Source organism: Macaca thibetana, chromosome 5 (assembly GCF_024542745.1).
Source record: "Macaca thibetana thibetana isolate TM-01 chromosome 5, ASM2454274v1, whole genome shotgun sequence".
Lineage (NCBI taxonomy): Eukaryota > Metazoa > Chordata > Mammalia > Primates > Cercopithecidae > Macaca > Macaca thibetana.
In genome coordinates, this window is record NC_065582.1 from 109,383,389 (window position 1) to 109,404,137 (window position 20,749).

At 41.5% G+C, this 20,749-nt stretch overlaps 3 protein-coding genes across 5 annotated transcripts in view; 1 reads left to right on the forward strand and 2 right to left on the reverse strand.

The window, feature by feature from the left end:
- The window catches only part of POLR2B (RNA polymerase II subunit B), a 49,465-nt gene extending 46,328 nt beyond the window's left edge, over positions 1-3,137 (forward strand). Inside the window, exons 24-25 of the mRNA XM_050791234.1 lie at positions 2,183-2,378; positions 2,878-3,137. Of these exons, the coding sequence (XP_050647191.1) occupies positions 2,183-2,378; positions 2,878-2,967 (286 nt within the window). The 3' untranslated portion in view covers positions 2,968-3,137. The remainder of the gene's footprint in view (positions 1-2,182; positions 2,379-2,877) is intronic.
- SPINK2 (serine peptidase inhibitor Kazal type 2) overlaps positions 1-20,749 on the reverse strand; it is a 467,655-nt gene that overhangs the window by 205,319 nt on the left and 241,587 nt on the right. The window lies entirely within an intron of this gene.
- IGFBP7 (insulin like growth factor binding protein 7) overlaps positions 3,056-20,749 on the reverse strand; it is a 78,730-nt gene continuing 61,036 nt past the window's right edge. Inside the window, exons 2-5 of the mRNA XM_050791240.1 lie at positions 13,127-13,236; positions 5,167-5,283; positions 4,401-4,527; positions 3,056-3,314 (exon numbers count right to left, since the gene is read on the reverse strand). Of these exons, the coding sequence (XP_050647197.1) occupies positions 3,295-3,314; positions 4,401-4,527; positions 5,167-5,283; positions 13,127-13,236 (374 nt within the window). The 3' untranslated portion in view covers positions 3,056-3,294. The remainder of the gene's footprint in view (positions 3,315-4,400; positions 4,528-5,166; positions 5,284-13,126; positions 13,237-20,749) is intronic.

A 20,749-nucleotide genomic window follows, 5' to 3' on the forward strand; every position in this document is an offset into this window, starting at 1 on the left:
AAGACTTACTTTTTTTGTTTGCTTTCATTTCTTCTTGTTTATTTCTTTGTCTGCCAAATATCTACAGCATCGTCAACTTAATTCTAAGTCTGAATTAACATAATGGGTGTTAACATGTTGATGAGTTAACCTAGTTGATGTCAGTTGGCTAGTCGAGTAAAAAAGATATTCCATGATAAAAGGGACTAGTTCAGAATCATGCAAGTGCTTTTGTTCAAGACAGTCGTCTTCACTATACAGTAGAAGTGCTTATGAAATGTTCCATTTTATTTTACTTTATTTCTTACATAGAGACTGGGTCTTATTATGTTGCTCAGGCTGGTCTCAAACTCCTGGGCTCAATCCAGCCTCTCACCTTGGCCTCCCAAAGTGCTGGGATTATAGGTGTGGGCCATCGTGCCTGTTTGAGGACTTTCATTTTTTAAAAGTTACAGGATATGAAAGAGATGTGTACTCAACGGTCAAAGTTTAATAAAACTATTTATTTTCACTGCTTCATTAAGGACATTTTTCAGTAAAACTGGTTTTTCTCCCCTTCAGTTGAATGGAGAATATGACTGCTAGTAATGTTTGGTTCTACTACCCTGAGTTCTGCTAAGGTGCCAGCAGTTTTATTCATGTTTCCACCATCAGTGCAAATGTAAACACAGTGAAAGAAGCAAATGTATGTTGTTAGTATTACTATTAAAAATAACTTTGACTCTCAGGAGGTCCATAAACCACACTCTGAGAACCTCTGCTCTAGAAGATTAGGATGTTAAACCTAACCACAGTACCTCCTTAATATTAAATATCCAGGTTTACATTTCCCTGAATATCGCATAAGTGTTTTAATGGTTTGTTGGTTTCAATCAGTATACAAATAAGGTCCATGCTTTGCAATTGATTGATAGTGACCCGTAAGTCCTTTTTTGAATTTATTGGTTGCCTTCCAACCTTTTTTTTCCCTTGTAATTTATTTGTTGAAGATTCTGGACTGTTTGTCCAGGGCTTGAGACTGAATTTTGCTGCTTGCATCCCAAATGCTGTGCATTCCTGCTTTTTTCGTTTTGTTTTGTTTTGTTTTGTAAATAATTAGATCTTGAGGCTTGAGATTTAGGGTTTGAGTTTTTTGGCAGTAATCCTTCATAGGTGGTATTCTATACTTCCAGTATCTGGTTGCCTTTCTTTTTATGATTTTTAGCAGCTATTAATGATCACTACCTAAAGACCTTAATTAAATAGAGATTTCAAACTGATACCATTCTATTTTTTTCTCATTTCTTCTTCAGTTTTTTAGCCAGACTACTTCTAAAACTTTGTTTCCTCAACTGTTTGGTTACCTAGTGACGTAGTTCCTATAGTAAGGGCAGGAATAAATGCTTGATTCTCTTATTTTATTTACCAGTTTTCAAAATAGCGAGTTGGTTTTCTAATGATCCAGATCAGTGGTCCAAAGTCGACCAATGATTTTTTTGTTTTGGGGGAGTATCATTATAAACCCATTGGTTTTATTTTGTGTATTTTGGATATTAAGTATGTTAAGGAAGCCATCACCATCTATTTGCCTGGCCATCTGAATAATGCATTTCACTTCTTATGTTGTGGAAACCTATTATCATTTACCTGTTCTTTCCATTACTTCAGCCAACATGTGTTTATGATTTCAAGGTTGATTGCCTGGGACAGTCATTCCATTGACAAGCTGCCTTATTTAGATTGTCTTTTTCATTATTCATTTTTTTAGTTTAGAGTTGAATTCTAGAAAGTTAAATGATAGCATGATGAACCTCCACTCTATGCGTTATTATATATTATGAGGAAAATTAAATGCTATACTTAAGAATCTAATGTATCTACTCCATTTGGGGACCTTCTTTTTTTACTTTTATTTGTTAAAAAATAGAGATGGGGTCTCGCCATGTTGCCCAGGCTCCTGAGCTCAAGAGATCCACCCAGTCCACTTCCCAAAGTGCTGGGATTACAGGGGTGAGCCACTTTGCTTAGCCCATTTGGGGACTTTCTAACGCACATCAAATAGTTGGTAGACTTCTCCTCTCCCCACCAGTAGAGAGAATGCTAGGGTATAAAAATTAGCCTAGTTCTCCTTCTTTGCAAATATTATTCTCCACCTTTGCCATTATTCAAGGCAGTATTTATAATAAAAAATAAGTACAAAGTAATAATTTTTTTCTCTTAACAGTGACGGTGGCCTGCGTTTTGGAGAAATGGAACGAGATTGTCAGATTGCCCACGGAGCAGCCCAGTTTTTAAGGGAAAGATTGTTTGAGGCATCAGATCCATATCAGGTTCATGTTTGCAATCTTTGTGGAATAATGGCGATTGCCAACACCAGGACCCATACATATGAATGCAGGGGCTGCCGCAATAAAACCCAGGTGTGTATAGACTTTACTGGCAGTTGATGTTTGTTTAGAGGAAACTATGTTGGTCTGATTATCCAGGCAGATTTAGTGTGGTGGAACAGATTGGCATTTTTACAATTTTGATAGCATGCTTCTATAAGATTCCTAGTTCTAAATATGAAAAAGATAATTTGATTTTTCTAAAAACCAGTTTAGGTTTTAGTGTGGTAATTTCTCTAAGCTATTCATCTTTTGGAAATAATAAGACTTTGTACAAGGGATTTTAAACAATGAGTTTTTAAAAACCTTTTAGTTGAGGTGGGTGAATATAAATTATGTCTGGCAGAAAGGGTAAAATACCAAAGCCTGCTAGGAGAAAGAACCACCATAAGCTGAGGTAGCAGAGTGCGTGTTCTCAGCTCCGCTCATTTATTCGTTATCTGCAGTACCAGATCTTTGCCTTTTTCTGGGGTAGAGAAGTGGAGTCACTTCAGTACAATTCTGCTAATTACTATTTGTTTTTTCTTTTCAGATTTCTTTGGTGCGAATGCCTTATGCATGCAAACTATTGTTTCAGGAACTTATGTCTATGAGTATTGCACCGCGAATGATGAGTGTTTAGCTATTTTAGAAGACTCAACAAGATAAAAATATCTTGGTGTCTTGTTTCTATTGTGTGGCTTTTAAAAAATGATAAATAATGTACTGTGTTGTGATAAAAAAGTAGTTTATTTGTTTAATGATATGCATGCTTTTCTTCTGTAAATATATAATAAAGTTTTGTAGATAGTCTCGATGTGTGATCTTTATTTTGTATTTCTCTGTATAAAACCAATGAATATAACGAAAGTGTTAGTGGATTGGATTAAAAGAAACTTATTAGGCAAGAACAGGTAATGTAGTTATCCATGACTACTTTTAACCATGCAGACTAATGTATTCTGGAGGTTTATAGCTCAGCACCTTCACCTGTTTAAAAAAAGAAAAAGATAAAAATTAGTTACATATAGGGATGTGGTTGACTTTTGAACTGTCAGGTAGTTGAGTGTTTCCAAATAAATGAAGATGTTAAAATGTGGGGATAAAGGATATATGAGTAATTGTATAAATAATATGCTGGAGTGCTCTGTGGAACTCGAGTTACATGATTTTAGCCATGAAAGGCAATTTTGCTGTATTGGTTGATGCATCAAAGGTACATCTTATTATAGAACGGGAAGAGCACATTTCACAAATGAGATTCAGAGAGGTTAAAGACCTTTCCTTTGTAGTCCAGATCTTCAAAAGGTAAAGTGGAGGAAAAATTAGTAGCAGAGCTGAGACTCTAACGCATGGCTTGACTCTTAGCTACTGCTCTGTTTCATTGCCTGGCATTACACATTATGGCTGAAGAGAATCTGACCACATACTTCTTTACTTTATTTTCATATCACAGCTGAGTGATCTGCACAGTGGAATGGTTTGACATGCTGATGGTAAATTTTGTTCTTTTGTCTAAGGGAAAGCCAATTCAGACATCAGTTTCATAGAACTATATAAATGTAAAGTAGCACTGCTATGACACTCAGGATGGGTTCTTCAGAGGAAGTTTTTTGGCAGTGAAGGAAGGGGAGACAGAACAGAAGTGGGCATTTGCCAGTATACTCTCTTTCTGGCTTTTTCTTTTAAAAGCAAAAGTGAAGGGTGAGAATTGCCCACAATCGTTTTCTTTTAAATGGGAATTTAATATAATAGTCACGACACAAAGGGAAAATGCCAAGTAGATAGGTAGAAAGCTATGGGAAATGGAAGCCATTCCAGGCAAGTTTGAGTTTTGACTCTTACATGTTAGATAAGGTAAAAGCATCTAAGTCATAATAACGACGTTGAGTCACCCATCCAGATAATCTTTTGGAGTCTCGTGCTCTACATTTTAATGGCATACTTAATGCCCTTATGGATTCCTAACTACAGAATTTCATTAATAGCTATGTCTGATACTTTCATAATTAGTTCTGTTCTTTTTTAAGCAAATGTACTAGTCATTTTTAAATGGCTGTGAGATTTATTTTGTACCTTTTTTCACTGGTATTTCATGTAAGGCATCAACCACTGTAATTTTTGCCGATGCTGAAGCCTGTCCTTGGGAATTGGATGCATGGCACTCATATTCTCCAGCATCGTCCTTACTTAGAGGAGATACCTGTGAAAGAAAAAGGATCTAGTATTCCTCTGTGGTGGTCTTCTCTTTTGTCAGTGGTTCCAATGAGGTCATTATATCATAAGTTTCCTAAGATGACCAGGGGATTCATAGCAAAGGTGCTGCCAGAAGTAGTGCAAGTCCTGTGCTAGGAGACTTCGATAGCTACTACATTTGGTTTGCTGAGGAGTCATCTCAGGAAATGTAATGGACAACTTTTGATCATACTGCACAGGTTAAAAACTAGATAGGTACACATTATCGGTTTGAGGGCAACCTTGATAAGGGTATATGATCAAAGTATTCTCCATGAATATCAAGGGTCAAGTAAAATAAGGTATTTATTAATAATGAGTTAAAACGATGCTTGGACCATGCAGCTCTGTGTAAGGATTTTGCTTTGAACTCTTAGGAAAATAGTAGTTCTTGTTAATTCATTGGTTGTTTTCAAAACATGCAAATAAAGCACTTTTCCTTTAGTTTCTCTGAAAGAGAAGCAGCGACTCCACGGTAAAGCTATTCCAAAGAGATGTGGAAGAGCAAGCACCTTCAGGCTGGCAGTACATCAGGCACCTTTGCCAGGTCCGCTTATGTCTAATGCTAAGAATGAAACTCTTGCCAGCTCTTGGTTCTGGTACTCACCAGCACCCAGCCAGTTACTTCATGCTTTTCTGGGCCACCCCGGGTCTGAATGGCCAGGTTGTCCCGGTCACCAGGTAGGAGTTCTGTCCTTTGAACTCCATAGTGACCCCTTTTTACCTGCAAAAACAAAAGGAGAGAGTAATACTGAGTTTTGTACACCAGATCATCTACTTGGAAGTGGCCACATCCCTACAATTTCACATGGTGTATGTCAGACTTTCTAATAGAGAAAACCCAGCATTTTTCTCAACTATTTCCCTTTACTACTTTTAAAATAGAGATCCTTTTATTTCTTCCTGCCAGTTTTCTGCTAAGCTTACATGTTTTAAACTAATGTGTTTTTCTGCATGCTTGGGGAATACACATGTTCATAATTTCCTTCCACTGGCCACCATCATTCATTCACTCATACTCTTGGAAATTCTGCTTCTCGGTGCCAGGCCTTTTCCCTGTCATGCCATGTTCGACTGATGAACTGTCACCCAGTACTAGGTGTGATGCTTGGGACCTTGGGGCTCTTCCTGCAACAGCTTCATCAATGGACAATAGTAGGCTGAGACCAAAGCCAATACCATTACTTTGTTCTGAGGGCTAAGAATTACTCAAATGATTTACTGAACACCTAAGATAAAAAACACCTATCAAAGGAGTTCGAGACCAGACTGACCAACATGACGAAACCCTGTCTCTACAAAACACAAAAATCAGCCTAGTGTGTTGGCGAGCGCCTGTAGTCCCAGCTACTCAGGAGGCTAAGGTGGGAGAATTGCTTGAACCTGGGAGGCGGAGGTTGCAGTGAGCCGAGATAGCGCCACTGCACTCCAGCCTGGGCAACAGAGTGAGACTCCATCTCAAAAAAAGAAAGAAAAAAAGAAAAACAGCTCTCAAATACATGTGCTGTCATTGTTCTTTTATGACAAAACTTGTTGACTGTTTCTGTGTATGTCATGTTGAGATTCAGAAGAAATTTCTTTGATTCAAGGCCAATACTAATGTATCCTTTTTGCTCTCATTTTAAAAGGCAAAATGTTTATTGTATAAACTCTGGAAAATATACAAAAGAATGAAATTCACTTGTAGCTCCTCGATATATATACATTTAGCAGCTGAGTTACAGAGTACAAATATTTTAAGCCTTGTGATAATGGTGAGTTAAAAAAAAAAAAAGGATATACGAATTGTTTGTTCATTCCATCCCAGACCTCCTTTAAGAGGCTGACATTTATTGATACTTGACATTTATTGATACTACCTTTGTAATTAGAAAGGATTTACAACCTCAGGTAATTTCCTTTTCATTTTCTTCTATAATAAAGCAAATCTTAATAAAGACCAGATAATAGTGTGTATATATAGACACACTGTATGTGTAAATACAATAAATACATATATAAGTAAATCTATATATACACTTTGTTAACTTCCATCTCAGTGTTGCTTTTCCCATGTGGATCCCACTCCTACCATGTGTTTTTTGTTACTCTGCTGTTGTCTCGGCTTCAAACCTACACTGTATTTTCTCAGCTTTATGATGCCAGGACCGGGACTCAGCAAACCACATGTGATCTAGGCCAACTCCTGCTCTTGAAAAAATACCTTGATTGACTGATTTGGAAAGCCTGGCTTTTTGCATTTTTTTTCTGGAATTTTCCCACATTGCTACTAATGCTGTGAAGACAAACATGTACTCAATAGGTACCTTTCCCCTTAGTTTCCCAAGTAGCTGGAAGAAATGGTTTATGCTAATACAGCTTTTGCAATAGTTACTTAAAAATGGGTTTTAAGAATATTTTGGTAGAAGTATTAATTTGATTCAATGTCTAAAGTAATATGTCTCTGACCTTTATTCACTGAATTTCAGAATCATATAAGAGTTTTATGTGTGACCAAAGCAAGAAAATAAGAAACACTGCAGCACTGAAATACTGAATCTCAGCAACTGAGCCTCAAATCCCATAGCTCTTGGTAAAGAGCATTTTATGTTAATTAACTTGATCCACAATGGAAAGGGAAATGTATCTTGTTAAATATAATATTTAACAGAAATCACTGTATATATATACTTTGTTTTTCCCTTCTTTTCACAGGTGTTGGCATGGTGTATTTTTTTTTTTTTTTTTTTTTTTTTTTTTTTTGAGACGGAGTCTCGCTCTGTCGCCCAGGCTGGAGTGCAGTGGCGCGATCTCGGCTCACTGCAAGCTCCGCCTCCCGGGTTCACGCCATTCTCCTGTCTCAGCCTCCCGAGTAGCTGGGACTACAGGCGCCCACAACCGCGCCCGGCTAATTTTTTGTATTTTTTTTTTTAGTAGAGATGGGGTTTCACCGTGGTCTCGATCTCCTGACCTTGTGATCCGCCCGCCTCGGCCTCCCAAAGTGCTGGGATTACAGGCGTGAGCCACCGCGCCCGGCGGCATGGTGTATTTTAATTAATGTTACATAATTATAAAAGGTTATACATCATGTAGGAAACATAGAAAAAACTGCCAAGAATTTTCATATGAAACATTTTTATATGTCAAGCTCTCCCTTATTCATGTAAAGGGATTCTAAGTGTTGATAAGCATGTGTTTTCTGGTTTTTTTTTTTTTTTTGAGACAGAGTCTCGCTCTGTCACCCAGGCTGGAGTGCAGTTGGTGTGATCTTGGCTCACTGCAACCTCTACCTCTGCCTCCTGGATTCCAGTGATTCTCCTGCCTCAGCCTCCTGAGTAGCTGGGATTACAGGCACATGCCACCACGCCTGGCTAATTTTTGTAGTTTTAGTAGAGACAGGGTTTTGCCATGTTGGCCAGGGTGGTCTCAAACTCCTGACCTTAAGTGATCCACTCGCTTTGGCCTCCCAAAGTGCTGGGATTACAGGCATAAGCCACTGTGCCCGGCCAATAAATATGTGTTTTCTCGTTAAAATAGGAACTAAAACTAAAAAAGAGAGGTTAATATTCAGTGCTTGTAGAGATGCAGAGAAATGGCACTTCTCCATTGCTGGTGGGAGTGTGAATTAGTACAGTCTATTTAAAAAGTAATCGGACAATGTCTATTAATACTAAAACAAATATTTTGACTTATTTAGGTAACTGTTGGGAATCTATCTTATAGCAATAAAAGCACCGTATGATATGTGTACTTTGATGCTTAAAGTAGGATTGTTTAAGTTGACAAAAATTTGGAAACAACAGAAAAAATACAGAACTGATTTAATACATTATGGTATTCATACTTGGAATATTACGTAGCTGTTGAGAAGCAGACTTGGACGGATATCCATGAAGTATTTGTTGAGAAAAGCGAGTTTCAGAATAGTTTATTGGCACACTATATTCTCATTTCACCGTAGGGATATATGTTTGAATAAGCTTGGATATGAAAAAGAATGTGGAAAGATACAAACCATGGCAGTTCACACTGGTTATCTCAGGCAGGAGGAGGAGGTGGGGGGGGGGACATTATCAACTCTTTCTTTATACGTCTTTGGATAATTTCCACTTATTACCATTACCTTAGAGGTCACTATTTTTGATTAAAAATATTCTTAGAGTTCATGGAAGCCCTAATCTGAAGAAATATTCAGGCAAGAAAAGAATTAAATAGAGAGTCTCTCGGTCTCAGAGACAAGTATTGGGAAGGTGTTTTGCTTTCGCTGTGAGCATCATCTCTGATTTAAAAGGGTTAAGTCAAACACGGCTATTTCAGTTCATGTTCCCATTTCAAAATATTGCCCTTCGAATCTTTCTAGGCTAGGGGTTTGCTGAAAGGCTTGTTAAAGCCAGCAGGATAATAACTGCCAGTAAGGAAAGTAAAGACCACTCACTAGGCTGTGCCAACCGTAAGAATTGCCACTGCAGTCTCAAGTGTCATGGAGAGAAGGCTTGTGCCATTAATTCTGCTGTTGCTAAGAATCCTTGAGCTAGAAAGACATGCTGTCTTTATTTAAGCCTCAGTTTCTCTTGTTTAACAAGCGTGGATTCTAATATTCTATCCAAAAAGGTGTTCTACTCTTAAATTGGATTTGAAACACATGTGCTAGTAAATATGTCTGTATTCTTAACAGTCTGGATACAAGGACAGCGATGAGAAAACAAATACCCTGTTTAATTATTTAGGACAGTGACTTCCCAAGTTTCCTTAGTTTTGACATGGCCCAAACTAAGAAATACATTTTACATTGTAATCTGGAATATACAAAAGTTTCAGGAAATGACACCTTTTTAAGTGGTAAGTGTGATGCCTTAACATAGGTTCTGTTCTATTTTTTATTTTTTATAAGAACATGCTGGTTGTGATCGCTACGTTAGTTCCAGGACTCGCTGATGAGTCACAGTCTGCAGTGTAAGAAACACTGCTTTGGGTCATGCATGTGGCAAATTACATTATGAAGGTAGAGGACAACTGGCAGAGCATCATAGTTGGGTTTTGCTTGTTCTGGAAAGTCTGCAGAAAAAATTGTTTCTCTCCTACTTCCTCTTCACTTCTTTTCTTCAGCACCCATCTCATTGACTGGCATAGTGGGTTTTATTACGGGATCTTGCTCTGTCACCCAGGTTGGAGCGCAGTGGTGCCATCATAGCTCACTGCAGCCCCACCTACTGGGCTCAAGCGATCTTCCCACCTCAGCCTCCCAAGTAGCTAGGGACTACAGGTGTGAGCCACCACACCGGCCTCAACTGCTGTGGTGTTTTTGAATAGCCCTGAGGACAAGCCCTCAGTGAGGCCTATTGGGATCTGCCCTGTACAGTCCTAAAAGGGAAAAGATTCCCGAGGCAAACGTATTCCTCTGGTATGTGAATACTTTAGCTGGGATTGGGTAGAGCAAGGACTGAAGAAATTATTTTTTGCCAAGATTTGCCAATAAGGTCACATGCCCCAGGACACTTGGGTGACCCTCGCTTCTCATTGTGTAAGTATCCCTAGGAAACTGTAGAGAACTGAAATGGAATTTTTCACGAGTATTCCTTGGAACATTATTTCTCCACCTCCCCACACCCTGAGCAAACCAGCAATCTCCAAATTAGCAGTGAGGAACGCCTGCAGTTCTTGCAGTAAGGATGGAGGGGAAATCATCCACGGACTGCATTTCTGCTCTTAATTGCTCTTGCTCCGCCTTCCTCTTAAAAACATAATTGATTGGGGTGAAATTTTATTGCTCCTTTAAGAGAAGCTTCACTGTAAAGGATGGTATAGTAGTGTTGACTCTGCCATCACCCCCACCTCAGGCATTTTCTGGTATCTGTTGCCGGATTTTACACAAACCAGGGGGATTCACGCTGGTGCCAATGTCAGTGGCCGCATCCCTCTGGCCGCACGGGGGAGCCAGAGGTTAGCAGGTGACCCGACCTGGGCTTGAGCCCTTCAGTGGGATTTTCACAACGCAGCAGGGAGAAGGGAAATCCTTTCTCTCCTCTGGGGTCTTTAAGCTGTGATAAAAATGTGAGTGGAGTTGACATCTCCCACTGCACAGGAAGCTTTCTGAAGCAGAAGAAAATGAGACTAGTATATTGAGAGCAAAGAGTCAAGAGTTAGAGTTCTCATGGCGTGTGTACCCGGATGCAGGGGCCCTTGAGGCTGGACCCCGCTCCCGTTTTTTGTTTTGCCTAGGTTAGTTTCAGATGGGCTGGTAGAACTTGCAACAGAAAGAGCTCCGACTGCGGGAGCCACAGTCCTCCTGGAGTTCTAGAAGTTGCTCCTCCGGTCACACAATGAGCAAACGAAATAGTCAAGGGAGGCCATCATCCACCTTAGAGCTTGCTGGAGAAGTAGGGTAGCTAAAAAGGGATGTCTGGTTATGCCCTTTTACTTAAACGAAGTTTCTTTTTTGGTAGCATGAGTTCGATAATTTTTTTTTAATTCTTCGTAGGACAGTTGTGAGGCTAAGCAATTCAAAATGTATAAAAAGGACAAAAACGACTAGGTGTGGTGGCTCACGCCTGTAATCCTAGCACTTTGGGAGGCCGAGGCAGACGGATTACCTGAAGTCGGGAGTTTGAGACCAGCCTGACCAACATGGAGAAACCCTGTCTGTACTAAAAATACAAAGTTAGGCATGGTGGCGGGCTCCTGTAATCCCAACTACTTGGGAGGCTGAGGCAGGAGAATCACTTGAACCCGGAAGGTGGAGGTTGCAGTGAGCCGAGATCATGCCATTGCACTCCAGCCCAGGCAACAAGAGTGAAACTCCATCTCAAAAAAAAAAAAAAAAAAAAAAAAAAAAAAAAAAAAAGACAAAAACCTAAGTGTATGGTATAATTGTGACGTATTAGTTAATGGCAAGTAAGTGTTTTCTTTTCCCTCCTCCATACCATACATGCTGAGAAGATGTTGTTCTTCAAATATGAAGATAATTATACAAGACAATGCCACTCGAAGGGAAAAATTTCCAGGAACGGTAGCTAATGTCTACTGAGTGCTAACTATGTATCAAGTGATTTTTACCTGCATTACTTTATTTAATCTTTATGATAATTACATACCACTTTAATAATGTAGAGAAGGGAGCTGAGGCTAACAGCAGTGGTTTTCAGTACAGGGCAATTCCCCAGCCCCACACCCTTAGGGGACGTGTGGCAATGTCTGAAGATGCTTTTAATTCTCACGACAGGGGGATGGGAGATGCTACCATTATATAGTGGTTAGAGGTGGGGGTGCTGCTAAACATCTTCCAAAGCACGGGCAGCCCTCACAACAAAGAATTATCCGGCCCCAAATGTCAATAGTGCTGAGGCTGAGAAACCCTGGCTTGCAGAGAACCTAGCCAACCTGGCTAAGGAATTCACACTCTTTCCTTTTTCTTTTCCTTTTCTTTCGTTTCTTTTGAGACAGGCTAGAGTGTAGTGGGGCAATCACAGCTCACTGCAGCCTCGATCTCCTGGCGCAAGGGGTTTTTCCACCATAGTGTCCTGAGTAGCTGGGACCACAGGCATGCCTCACCATGCCCAGCTAATTAAAAAAAATTATTTGTAAGAACGAAGTCTCACTGTGTTGGTCAGGCTGGTCTCAAACTCCGGGACTCGAGTGATCCTCCTGCTTCAGCCTCCCAAAGTGCTGGGATTACAGGCATGTGCTACTGCACTCAGCCTCACACTTTTTTTTTTCTTTTTTTCCATTTGGGAAGTCATTTCAAAACTGATTTATTAAAAGAATATCATGCTTTTTCCACTTGGGGCCAGCATTTAGCAAAATTCGGAAAGGAGAAATTTTTTTCTTTGCTATTCCTCCTCTTGTTCCTTTTTAATGCTCTGTTCTGGAGTGGTCTCCTTTGTCCGTAACTTGTGGTTCTACAGCCTTGGTACTTAGAAGAATAGATCCCACCTCACTCCTTCTACCCTGCTTCCAAGTGCTCTTAAAATGTACTCATCCATCTCCCGCACTTAGGGAATCTGAAAAAAATAATCCATGCTCACAGGAGAAGGCTACAGGGCTTTATGTCCTTTTACCTTCTTAGCCGAGCCTCCCAGTAAAATAATAATAATGCCTCCAAGCAGACAGGATCTAAAGTATCAGCTAAATGTTCAGTCTTAAATGAGGAGACTGATGACATCACAAACAGCTTGGTGGGGGCTTGGAGGTGGTATTTTGGGACAGAAAGAGAGAAACATACACTTTTAACCCCTATGCTATATTGTCTCCACTGAGGGTGCACACACAGACACACACACTTCACTCACACCCACATATGCACACACATACACACACCACAGGTGCACACACACCCCGAAGGTGGGTTCAGGTGTTCAGCATTATTGTTCTTCCAGTTTCTCAGTTTCTAGGATGCTGCTAATTAAAGCATGGCAGGGACTGGTTTTTGTCCCATGAATCCAGAGGAGGTGCCTGTATGACTGCCCTAAGGTTTCACCTTGGAGCATCTGCAGTCAACAAAGCATGCTAAGGCTTTAACGTTTTACCATCATTGTGCAGTGCAAGAGAAGCTTGTCAGCCTAGGACGTCTTCTTGAAGTCTGTGCCACTGACCTTGTTCCAGATGAGGACAGGTGTCGGGATTCCGATGACCTCACAGCTCAAGTACACCTGGGCACCAGTGACATTCCAGATGTCCTTGGGGGGCGTCACTATGGAAGGACCTGCAGGAGAGGGCACAAAGGCAAAGTCATCTTTTAAATAGCCCTTCCCATGAGTCAGCATCTTAGGGAGAAAATAGTAATTGTGTTTATGAAGCCGTCCCCTTGGTGGATTATCTGAAGCAAATTTCAAAGAGTACACTGGCTTCCTCCTGCCACCAGCATGATTTTAAGGTCCACTTTGGGAATGCATAAATCTAAACAAACAAAAACAATTAGGAAGAAAAATTTGTTATGAACATTTTCTTCTTCCCCAGACCATGCTTCAATGAGTGCTAATTTACCAGCTGTTTTTTTTTTATTATCTGGGACTTTTCCAGTAATAATAAAATTTTAGTTCCAAAATGTTCAGTGTTTTTCTTCTTTTGTTTACTGCTATTTCTATTTTGGTTGGAAAGGCAACAAGCAACCGCTCCGTGGGTAATGGAGAAAAACACCTAAGAGAATATTTGAAAATGTGCTGAGCACCCAGACAAGATGGAAGCCTCTGCCTCAAGAAGCTCAGGATCTAAGGTTGAAACGGGTGATGAGACAGGGAAGAAAAGGAGTGCTGTGTGCCTTAGGGGATTGTAAGGGACACCTTTATTTTTAATTTAATTTTATTATTATTATTTTTTGCCACAAAATCTCGTTCTTCCACCCAGGCTGGAGTGCAGTGGCTTGTTCACAGTTCACTGCAGCCTCAAACTCCTGGTCTCCAACGATCCTCCCACCTCAACCTCCCGAGTAGCTGGGACTATACGCATGCAGTACCATGCCAGTTCATTTTTAATTTTCTTTTGTAGAGACAGGGTCTTGCTATGTTGCTCAGGCTGGTCCTGAATTCCTGGCTTCAAGTAATTCTCCTGCCTCAGCCTCCCCAAATGCTGGGATTATAGGTGTGAGCCACCATGCCTTGCCGGAAGGCACCTTTGAACAGAAGAGGCCCGGGTGTCGAGGAAGGTGGTACAAGGGTCCTTCTCCCAGTGTGGTCAGGTGAGGCAGCTGGTAAGAAGGAAGACGAGTGACTGATCTACTGGGTGTGACCAGGGTCCCCAAGGAGAGGGCCCTTTCCCAGGGTTCTCAGTGTGCAGGTCCCTAGCAGGAGGCATTGGCAAGTGGGGGGCACCCTCAAGCCACCGCCTAAATAGAGTCAGCAGGTATGGGACCACTGAGAGACGCCAGAGTGATGCTCTTCCATTCCCACAATTAGGGAACACACCCACCACCTTCTGTATCATGGCACCCTTTGGAGAAGGTCCCTATTCAGAGTCAACACAAACCATGTGCATCCTTTTTTTTTTGTGAAAGTGGTGGGACTCTGTGGTCCTAGGTTAGCTAACTATGGCCTGCGGGCCAAATCTGGCCTGCCATCTGTTTTTGCATGGCCTGTGAGCTAAGAATGGTGTTTGCATTTTTATTTTTTTTAATTAAGAAAAATTTTATTTTTTTGAGACAGGATCTCAGTCTGTTGCTCAGGCTGGAGTACAGTGGCATGATCTTGGCTCACGGCAATCTCCACCTCCTGGGTTCAAGCTCAAGCGATTCCCATGCCTCAGCCTCCCAAGTAGCTGGGACTACATGTGCATGCCCAGCTAATTTTTGTATTTTCAGTAGAAACAGAGTTTTGCCATGTTGGCCAGGCTGGTCTTGAACCCCTGAACTCAAGCGATCCTCCCGTCTCGGCCTCCCAAAGCGTTGGGATTACAGGCCTGAGCCACTGTGCCCGGCCTGCATTTTTAAATGGTTGAAAAAAAAAAATTAAAAGATGGATATTTCACAAAGTGTGAAAATTGTAAGGAAATGTCCATAAAATAAAGTTCTGTTGGAACACAGCCACACTTATTTGTTTCCTGCTGTCTCTGGCTGCCAGAGCAGTTGTGGCTGAGACTGCATGGCCTAAAAGTATTCACTGTCACTGGCCTTTTATTAAGAAATTTGCTGATTCCTGCTCTAATCAACTGAGGGAGACTGATGCCTAAATAAGACATTATGGGAAAGCCTCAGGACTTCAATCCTTTACACATTTTCCGGAGCTGATGCAAGTAACCCCCCTGGGTGATTTCTGGTTCGGCTCTGAAACACAACACTGTGGAAGCTAACAGATACCGAGAGAGCGGGTGCTGCTGACTGCGCCTGTCCGCTGATGGCCTGGTTTCCCGGCATCTGCAGGAGAGAGGTGCACACCTACTTTTTATTTACTGGTAATTAGTATGTCACTTCTGCTAATTCTAAATGCCAGGGTTCAGCCACCAGGGGGCTTCAGAAAGACTCGGGACTGTCTGCAGAGGACGGTCACGGAGCTGGCAGCCTGGGTTCCTCATGTGGGGCAGTGTGAGACTCCAGAACCGAACCTGGCCCCTATTCCATGCTCAGCATGGTTTCTTGAATGAATAAATTAATGACCCCTTCCGAATTTTAAATCTCTGTTGACTTGGGTCTCCTATCCTAGCAAAATAGCAAACTGCAGGGTCATCTTGCATCAGAGTCCTGGGAAAGGGACAACCTCCCCTTTAGGGCTGGAAAGTTTTCTGGCATAATCAGCATTCAAAGGACATGAAGTCTCTCCTTTTGCAACAGGCTATTTCCAGCACAATATTAATTTCTTGAAACAGAAAGGAAATGACCCCAGTGTGCAAGATTTTCCCACTCATCTAAAGCATTAGAAGCTGATTTTTTTTTTAATCTCATGGGATATTTTTATTTTTTCCCTTTGTAGGAATGTGCCAAACAATCAAAGTTTGGAAAGCTCTAAATACATTTCGTGCTTCCTTCCCTCCAAACCATAGGTCTGAATAGGAAGCATATATCCTGGCCAGGGGGCTTGGCTCTTCTGCTGCTAACATGAATGTGGTGAGCACAGTGGTGCAGTATTTATGTTTCTGGCTCTGTCTCAGACATTTCCTAGTCTGGATGCAGCAATACAGCACCCTGCAAAGGGCTGGGCCTCACCCTATCCCAGGCTTCCTCTAGGGCTCTGGGACCCCAAGGGCTTGGACACCACAGAGCCGGATCTGGCTGTGCTTTGAACTGCCTTCGCCCACCTCTCGAACGGCCCTCACGCTGCTCTGTTCTCCTTCCCACACACAGACTTGGCAGGAGGACTTCAAAGCTCAGGGGATCTCAAAGGATTGTTCTGAGAAGAACATACCAGTGTTCAGAGATCTGGGGGGAGCTCGGGAACAAAGCTGCTTCTCACAGATCCAAATCACACAAGGAATGCAAGACAATTTTATTGTGAGGATCTGAGGGCCTCAGCCCTGCCAAAACCTACTTACTTGAACCGTGTTCATCTCCCTATTGCCAGTACAGGTAGCAGGGTCATCAGTCTTGGGCAGGGGGCAGATTCTAGAGGGCTAACGGACGGGTTCCAGACTGATTTTCTGCCAGAGATCTTGAAGACATGCTATGGATTTTTCCCATGGGATTTAAAAACAGATGTTCTTAGTTTTAGTATAGTCCAATTTATCAAGTTTTCTTTTCTATGGTTAGTGCTTTCTGTGTCCTGTTTAAGAAAATTTTTGCCTAGCCCAAGGCTATGAAGATCTCCTGTTTTTTTCTACAAGCTTTATGGTTTTACCTTTCACATTTAAGTTTTTGCTCCATCTTGAATTAATTTTTGTGTGTGCTATGAGGCAGAGGTCAAGGTTCATTTTTCCTCCCCTAAAAGGACATCCAATTACTTCAGCACCATTTGTTGAAAAGACCTTCTTTTTCCCAATGAATCATAATAATGCCTTTGTGGAAATCTACAAGACCCACTGCATATGTGTGGGTCTATTTCTGGACTCTGTATTTTTTTCCACTGGTCTATGTGTCTATCTCTGCACCAATAACTATGGCATAATTTAGAAATTATTTGTACTAAAATTGAAGCACTAAATAGAGGGCAGATATGATATATCTGTTTTCCCCCAATCCTCTTACTATTCCAAGAAGCAAAACACTCTAGGACAAGCAAGGATTCTTTTTTAATTTTTATTTTTGTAGAGACAGAGTCTTGCTATGTTGACCAGGCTGGTCTCAAACTCCTGAGCTCAAGCAATCCTCTTACTTCGGCCTCCCAAAGTGCTGGGATTACAAGTGTTAGCAACAGTGCCCAGCCATGAATTCTTTAAAAATACCTGAACCCAGGAATACTTTGAATGACAGCCATCTTCAGGGGATTCAATATTAGGACAAATCTTAGCATGGGTTCCTCTTTCTCCTCTCCCAGTGCTTGGAATACCTTAGGTAAATGGGTTGAGTCAACATTTGGATTATTCTAAGAATGTAAATGATTTTGTCAATCCTGCCACCAGGCTATGCCTAGAATTCTACAAGACTTCCATACTACAAAAATCTGTAATATTCACTGACTCCTGTTGGGGTGATGGAGTGGAAGGGCAGAGGAGGGGCTGTTAGGATTAGTTTGCTGCACAACACTTACAAAAACCCTTGGCTATTTCAAATATCCTTGAACAAATGCTGGGTTTACTAACAAAACAATATGTAAACTGGAAAGTACTAACCTACAAGAACCGCCTTTTGGTTTGAGATACAATCTCTTGCAAAAGAAAGTCACATCGATAAATTATTAGTGTAATATTCAAGTGATCAACAGACCTCTTAGAGTAGGTGGAGGCAGGTTGGCCTCCACCTGACTTCCTGTGTTGCAAAAATCTGTAGGGATTCAACATTCTTCCCGGTACTTTGTTCAGAGCTGATACCCAGTAGGATTCCTATTTACTAAGCTGTGATTGGTTCTTTACCACTTACCTGGTCTGGAAATTCCCCCAGAATATGCATAGGGAATGGAAACATTCTTTTTTTTTTTTTTGAGATGGAGTTTTGCTCTTGTTGCCCAGGGTGCAATGGTGTGATCTTGGCACACTGCAACCTCCGCCTCCTGGGTTCAAGTGATCCTCCTGCCTCAGCCTCCCAAGTAGTGGGAATTACAGGTGCCCGCCACCATGCCTGGCTAATTTTTGTATTTTTAGTAGAGATGGGGTTTTGCCATGTTGGCCAGGCTGGTCTTGAACCCCTGACCTCAGGTGATCCGCCCACCTCGGTCTCCTAAAGTGCTCGGATTACAGGTGTGAGCCACTGCACCTGGCTGAAAAACTCTTGATAAAAGCAAATTACAGAAGTTTTAGCGAAACGTAAATGAAGACACATAGTGAGAAAGAATAAGCAAGCGACTTAATAGTGACCCACAGGGACACCAAGAGGACAAGTCTTGTATAGAAGAGAAGAGATGCTGAAAATGTTTTCGGTGGATACGATGGCAGCCTCAACAATGCTGCACTCTCTTCCCCGACTCTCAAGAACCATCATCCCACATTTTCCATTGAGAAGCAATTTCACTGCCAACAATCATCTTGAATTGCAATTCCTGACAGTTCTGTTCTACCTCAGGAGAGCACTCTACTCAATGACTCTGTACCAAATAACTTCTAACTCTTTCCACTCTGCCTTTCTTCCAAGAAGGTCAAGGCAGATCCGGAATTTATTTATGTTTTTAAGAATAAAGAAATTTTCAGGTCACTCTGAGCTAATTTTCTCATACAGAAAGCTCAAAATCACTCCTCAAGGCCAGGCGAAGGGTAATAACAACACTATCATCTAACTCATACTCAGTGTTTGGATTCCATTTAAAACAGGTCACAGAATTCTGAAATGTATAGGGACAAACATCAGGATAGGTCCAATTATTTACTTATCCTTGCCCTTGTTCCATTAAGAGCTTCAGGCTGCTCAAACATCTGTGTAGCAAACATCCTGTTCATAGAATAAAGGACTGTGCACTGCCTCCCTCTGCCCCGTACCCACCCTCGGCAACTCCAGAAAGCAACCAAGCTGTCTTCAGTGTTGGCTGATGTAAAGAGATATCCACCCAAGGTGGACTACCCACATTTTTCTATCCAGATGACTGTACCCAAACGAGGCTACCCCATTTTCCTTTTACCTTACACACTCAATTAATTCTCATTCAATCTCTTTAGATCCTTCTCAACCCTCTAAATTCATTTTCTTGCCTTGCCTATTTTTTATAACTATTGCTCAGTAACCTTAGAGCGTCTCTTCTTTTTGATCATTCCTTAGAGGGTCTCTTCTTTTTGATCATTCCATGAAGGGAAAGAAGAAGAAGAAAGAAGGGGGGGAGGATGATATGGTTTGACTGTGTCCCCACCCAAATCTTGACGTGTAGCTCCCATAATTCCCACATGTCATGGGGGTGGGGGATGGGACCTGGTGGAAGGTAATTGAATCACGAGGACAGGTTTTTCCTGTGCTGTTCTCGTAATAGTGACTAAGTCTCATGAGATCTGATGGTTTTATAAAGGGCAATTCCCCTGCACATGCTCTCTTGCTTGCTGCCATGTAAGATGTGACTTTACTCCTCCTCTGCCTTCCACCATGATTGTGAGGCCTCCCCAGCCACGTGGAGCTGTGAGTCCATTAAACCTCTTTTTCTTATAAGTTACTCAGTCTCGGGTATGTATTTATTAGCAGCATGAGAACAGATTAATACAGAGGAGGTGAAGGAGAAGGAGAAGAAAGAAAAAATGAAGAAAGATAGCCAGATCCTAAAGGAAGTTATAGCAAGGAAGACAAAAGTTCTAAGTTTGGAACAAAACAAAAATTCACTACTATGAAATATATCCTTGGAACAAAATTACATTTGTACTCCATAAATTTATGCAAATAAAAAATAAACATTAAAAATAAAGTAAACTAAAATTCAATTTAATGAATCAGATCACCTTAAAAGTACTTAGAAGTCTCCTGCAGAATCTCCACCTAAGTCTGCATACTCCTCCTTTGCCATATATTTTCTTTTTAGAGACAGGGTCTTCTCTTTCACTCAGACTGGAGCATAGTGGCATGGACATGGCTCACTGCAGCCTCAATCTCCTGGACCCAAACAATCCTCCAACCTCAGCCTCCCAAGTAGCTAGGACTGCAGGTGTGTACCACCACACCTAGCTAATTTTTGTATTTTTTGTAGTATGGGGTCTTGCCATGTTGGCCAGGCTGGTCTTGAACTTCTGAGCTCAGGCAATCCACCTGCCTCGACCTCTCAAAGTGCTGGGATTACAGGTGTGAGCCACCATGCCTGGCTTCTCCTTTGTCCTCTCACCTTTTTTTTTTTTTGAGACGGAGTCTTGCTCTGTCGCCCAGGCTGGAGTGCAGTAGTGCAATCTTGGCTCACTGCAAGCTCCGCCTCCCAGGTTCGCGCCATTCTCCTGCCTCAGCCTCCCAAGTAGCTGGGACTACAGGCACCCACCACCATGTCCGGCTAACTTCTTGTATTTTTATTAGAGACGGGGTGACCATGTTAGCCAGGATGGTCTCGGTCTCCTGACCATGTGATCCACCCGCCTTGGCCTCCCAAAGTACTGGGATTGCAGGTGTGAGCCAACGCATGTGACCTCCTTTGCCACTTTAAATTAAGTTCTAGACAAAAGACTCACAGACTACCAGATTATATTAAGAATATTTGATTATAATCTAGAAATAGGTATGTTCTGAAAAAGTACTACTGATATAGAAA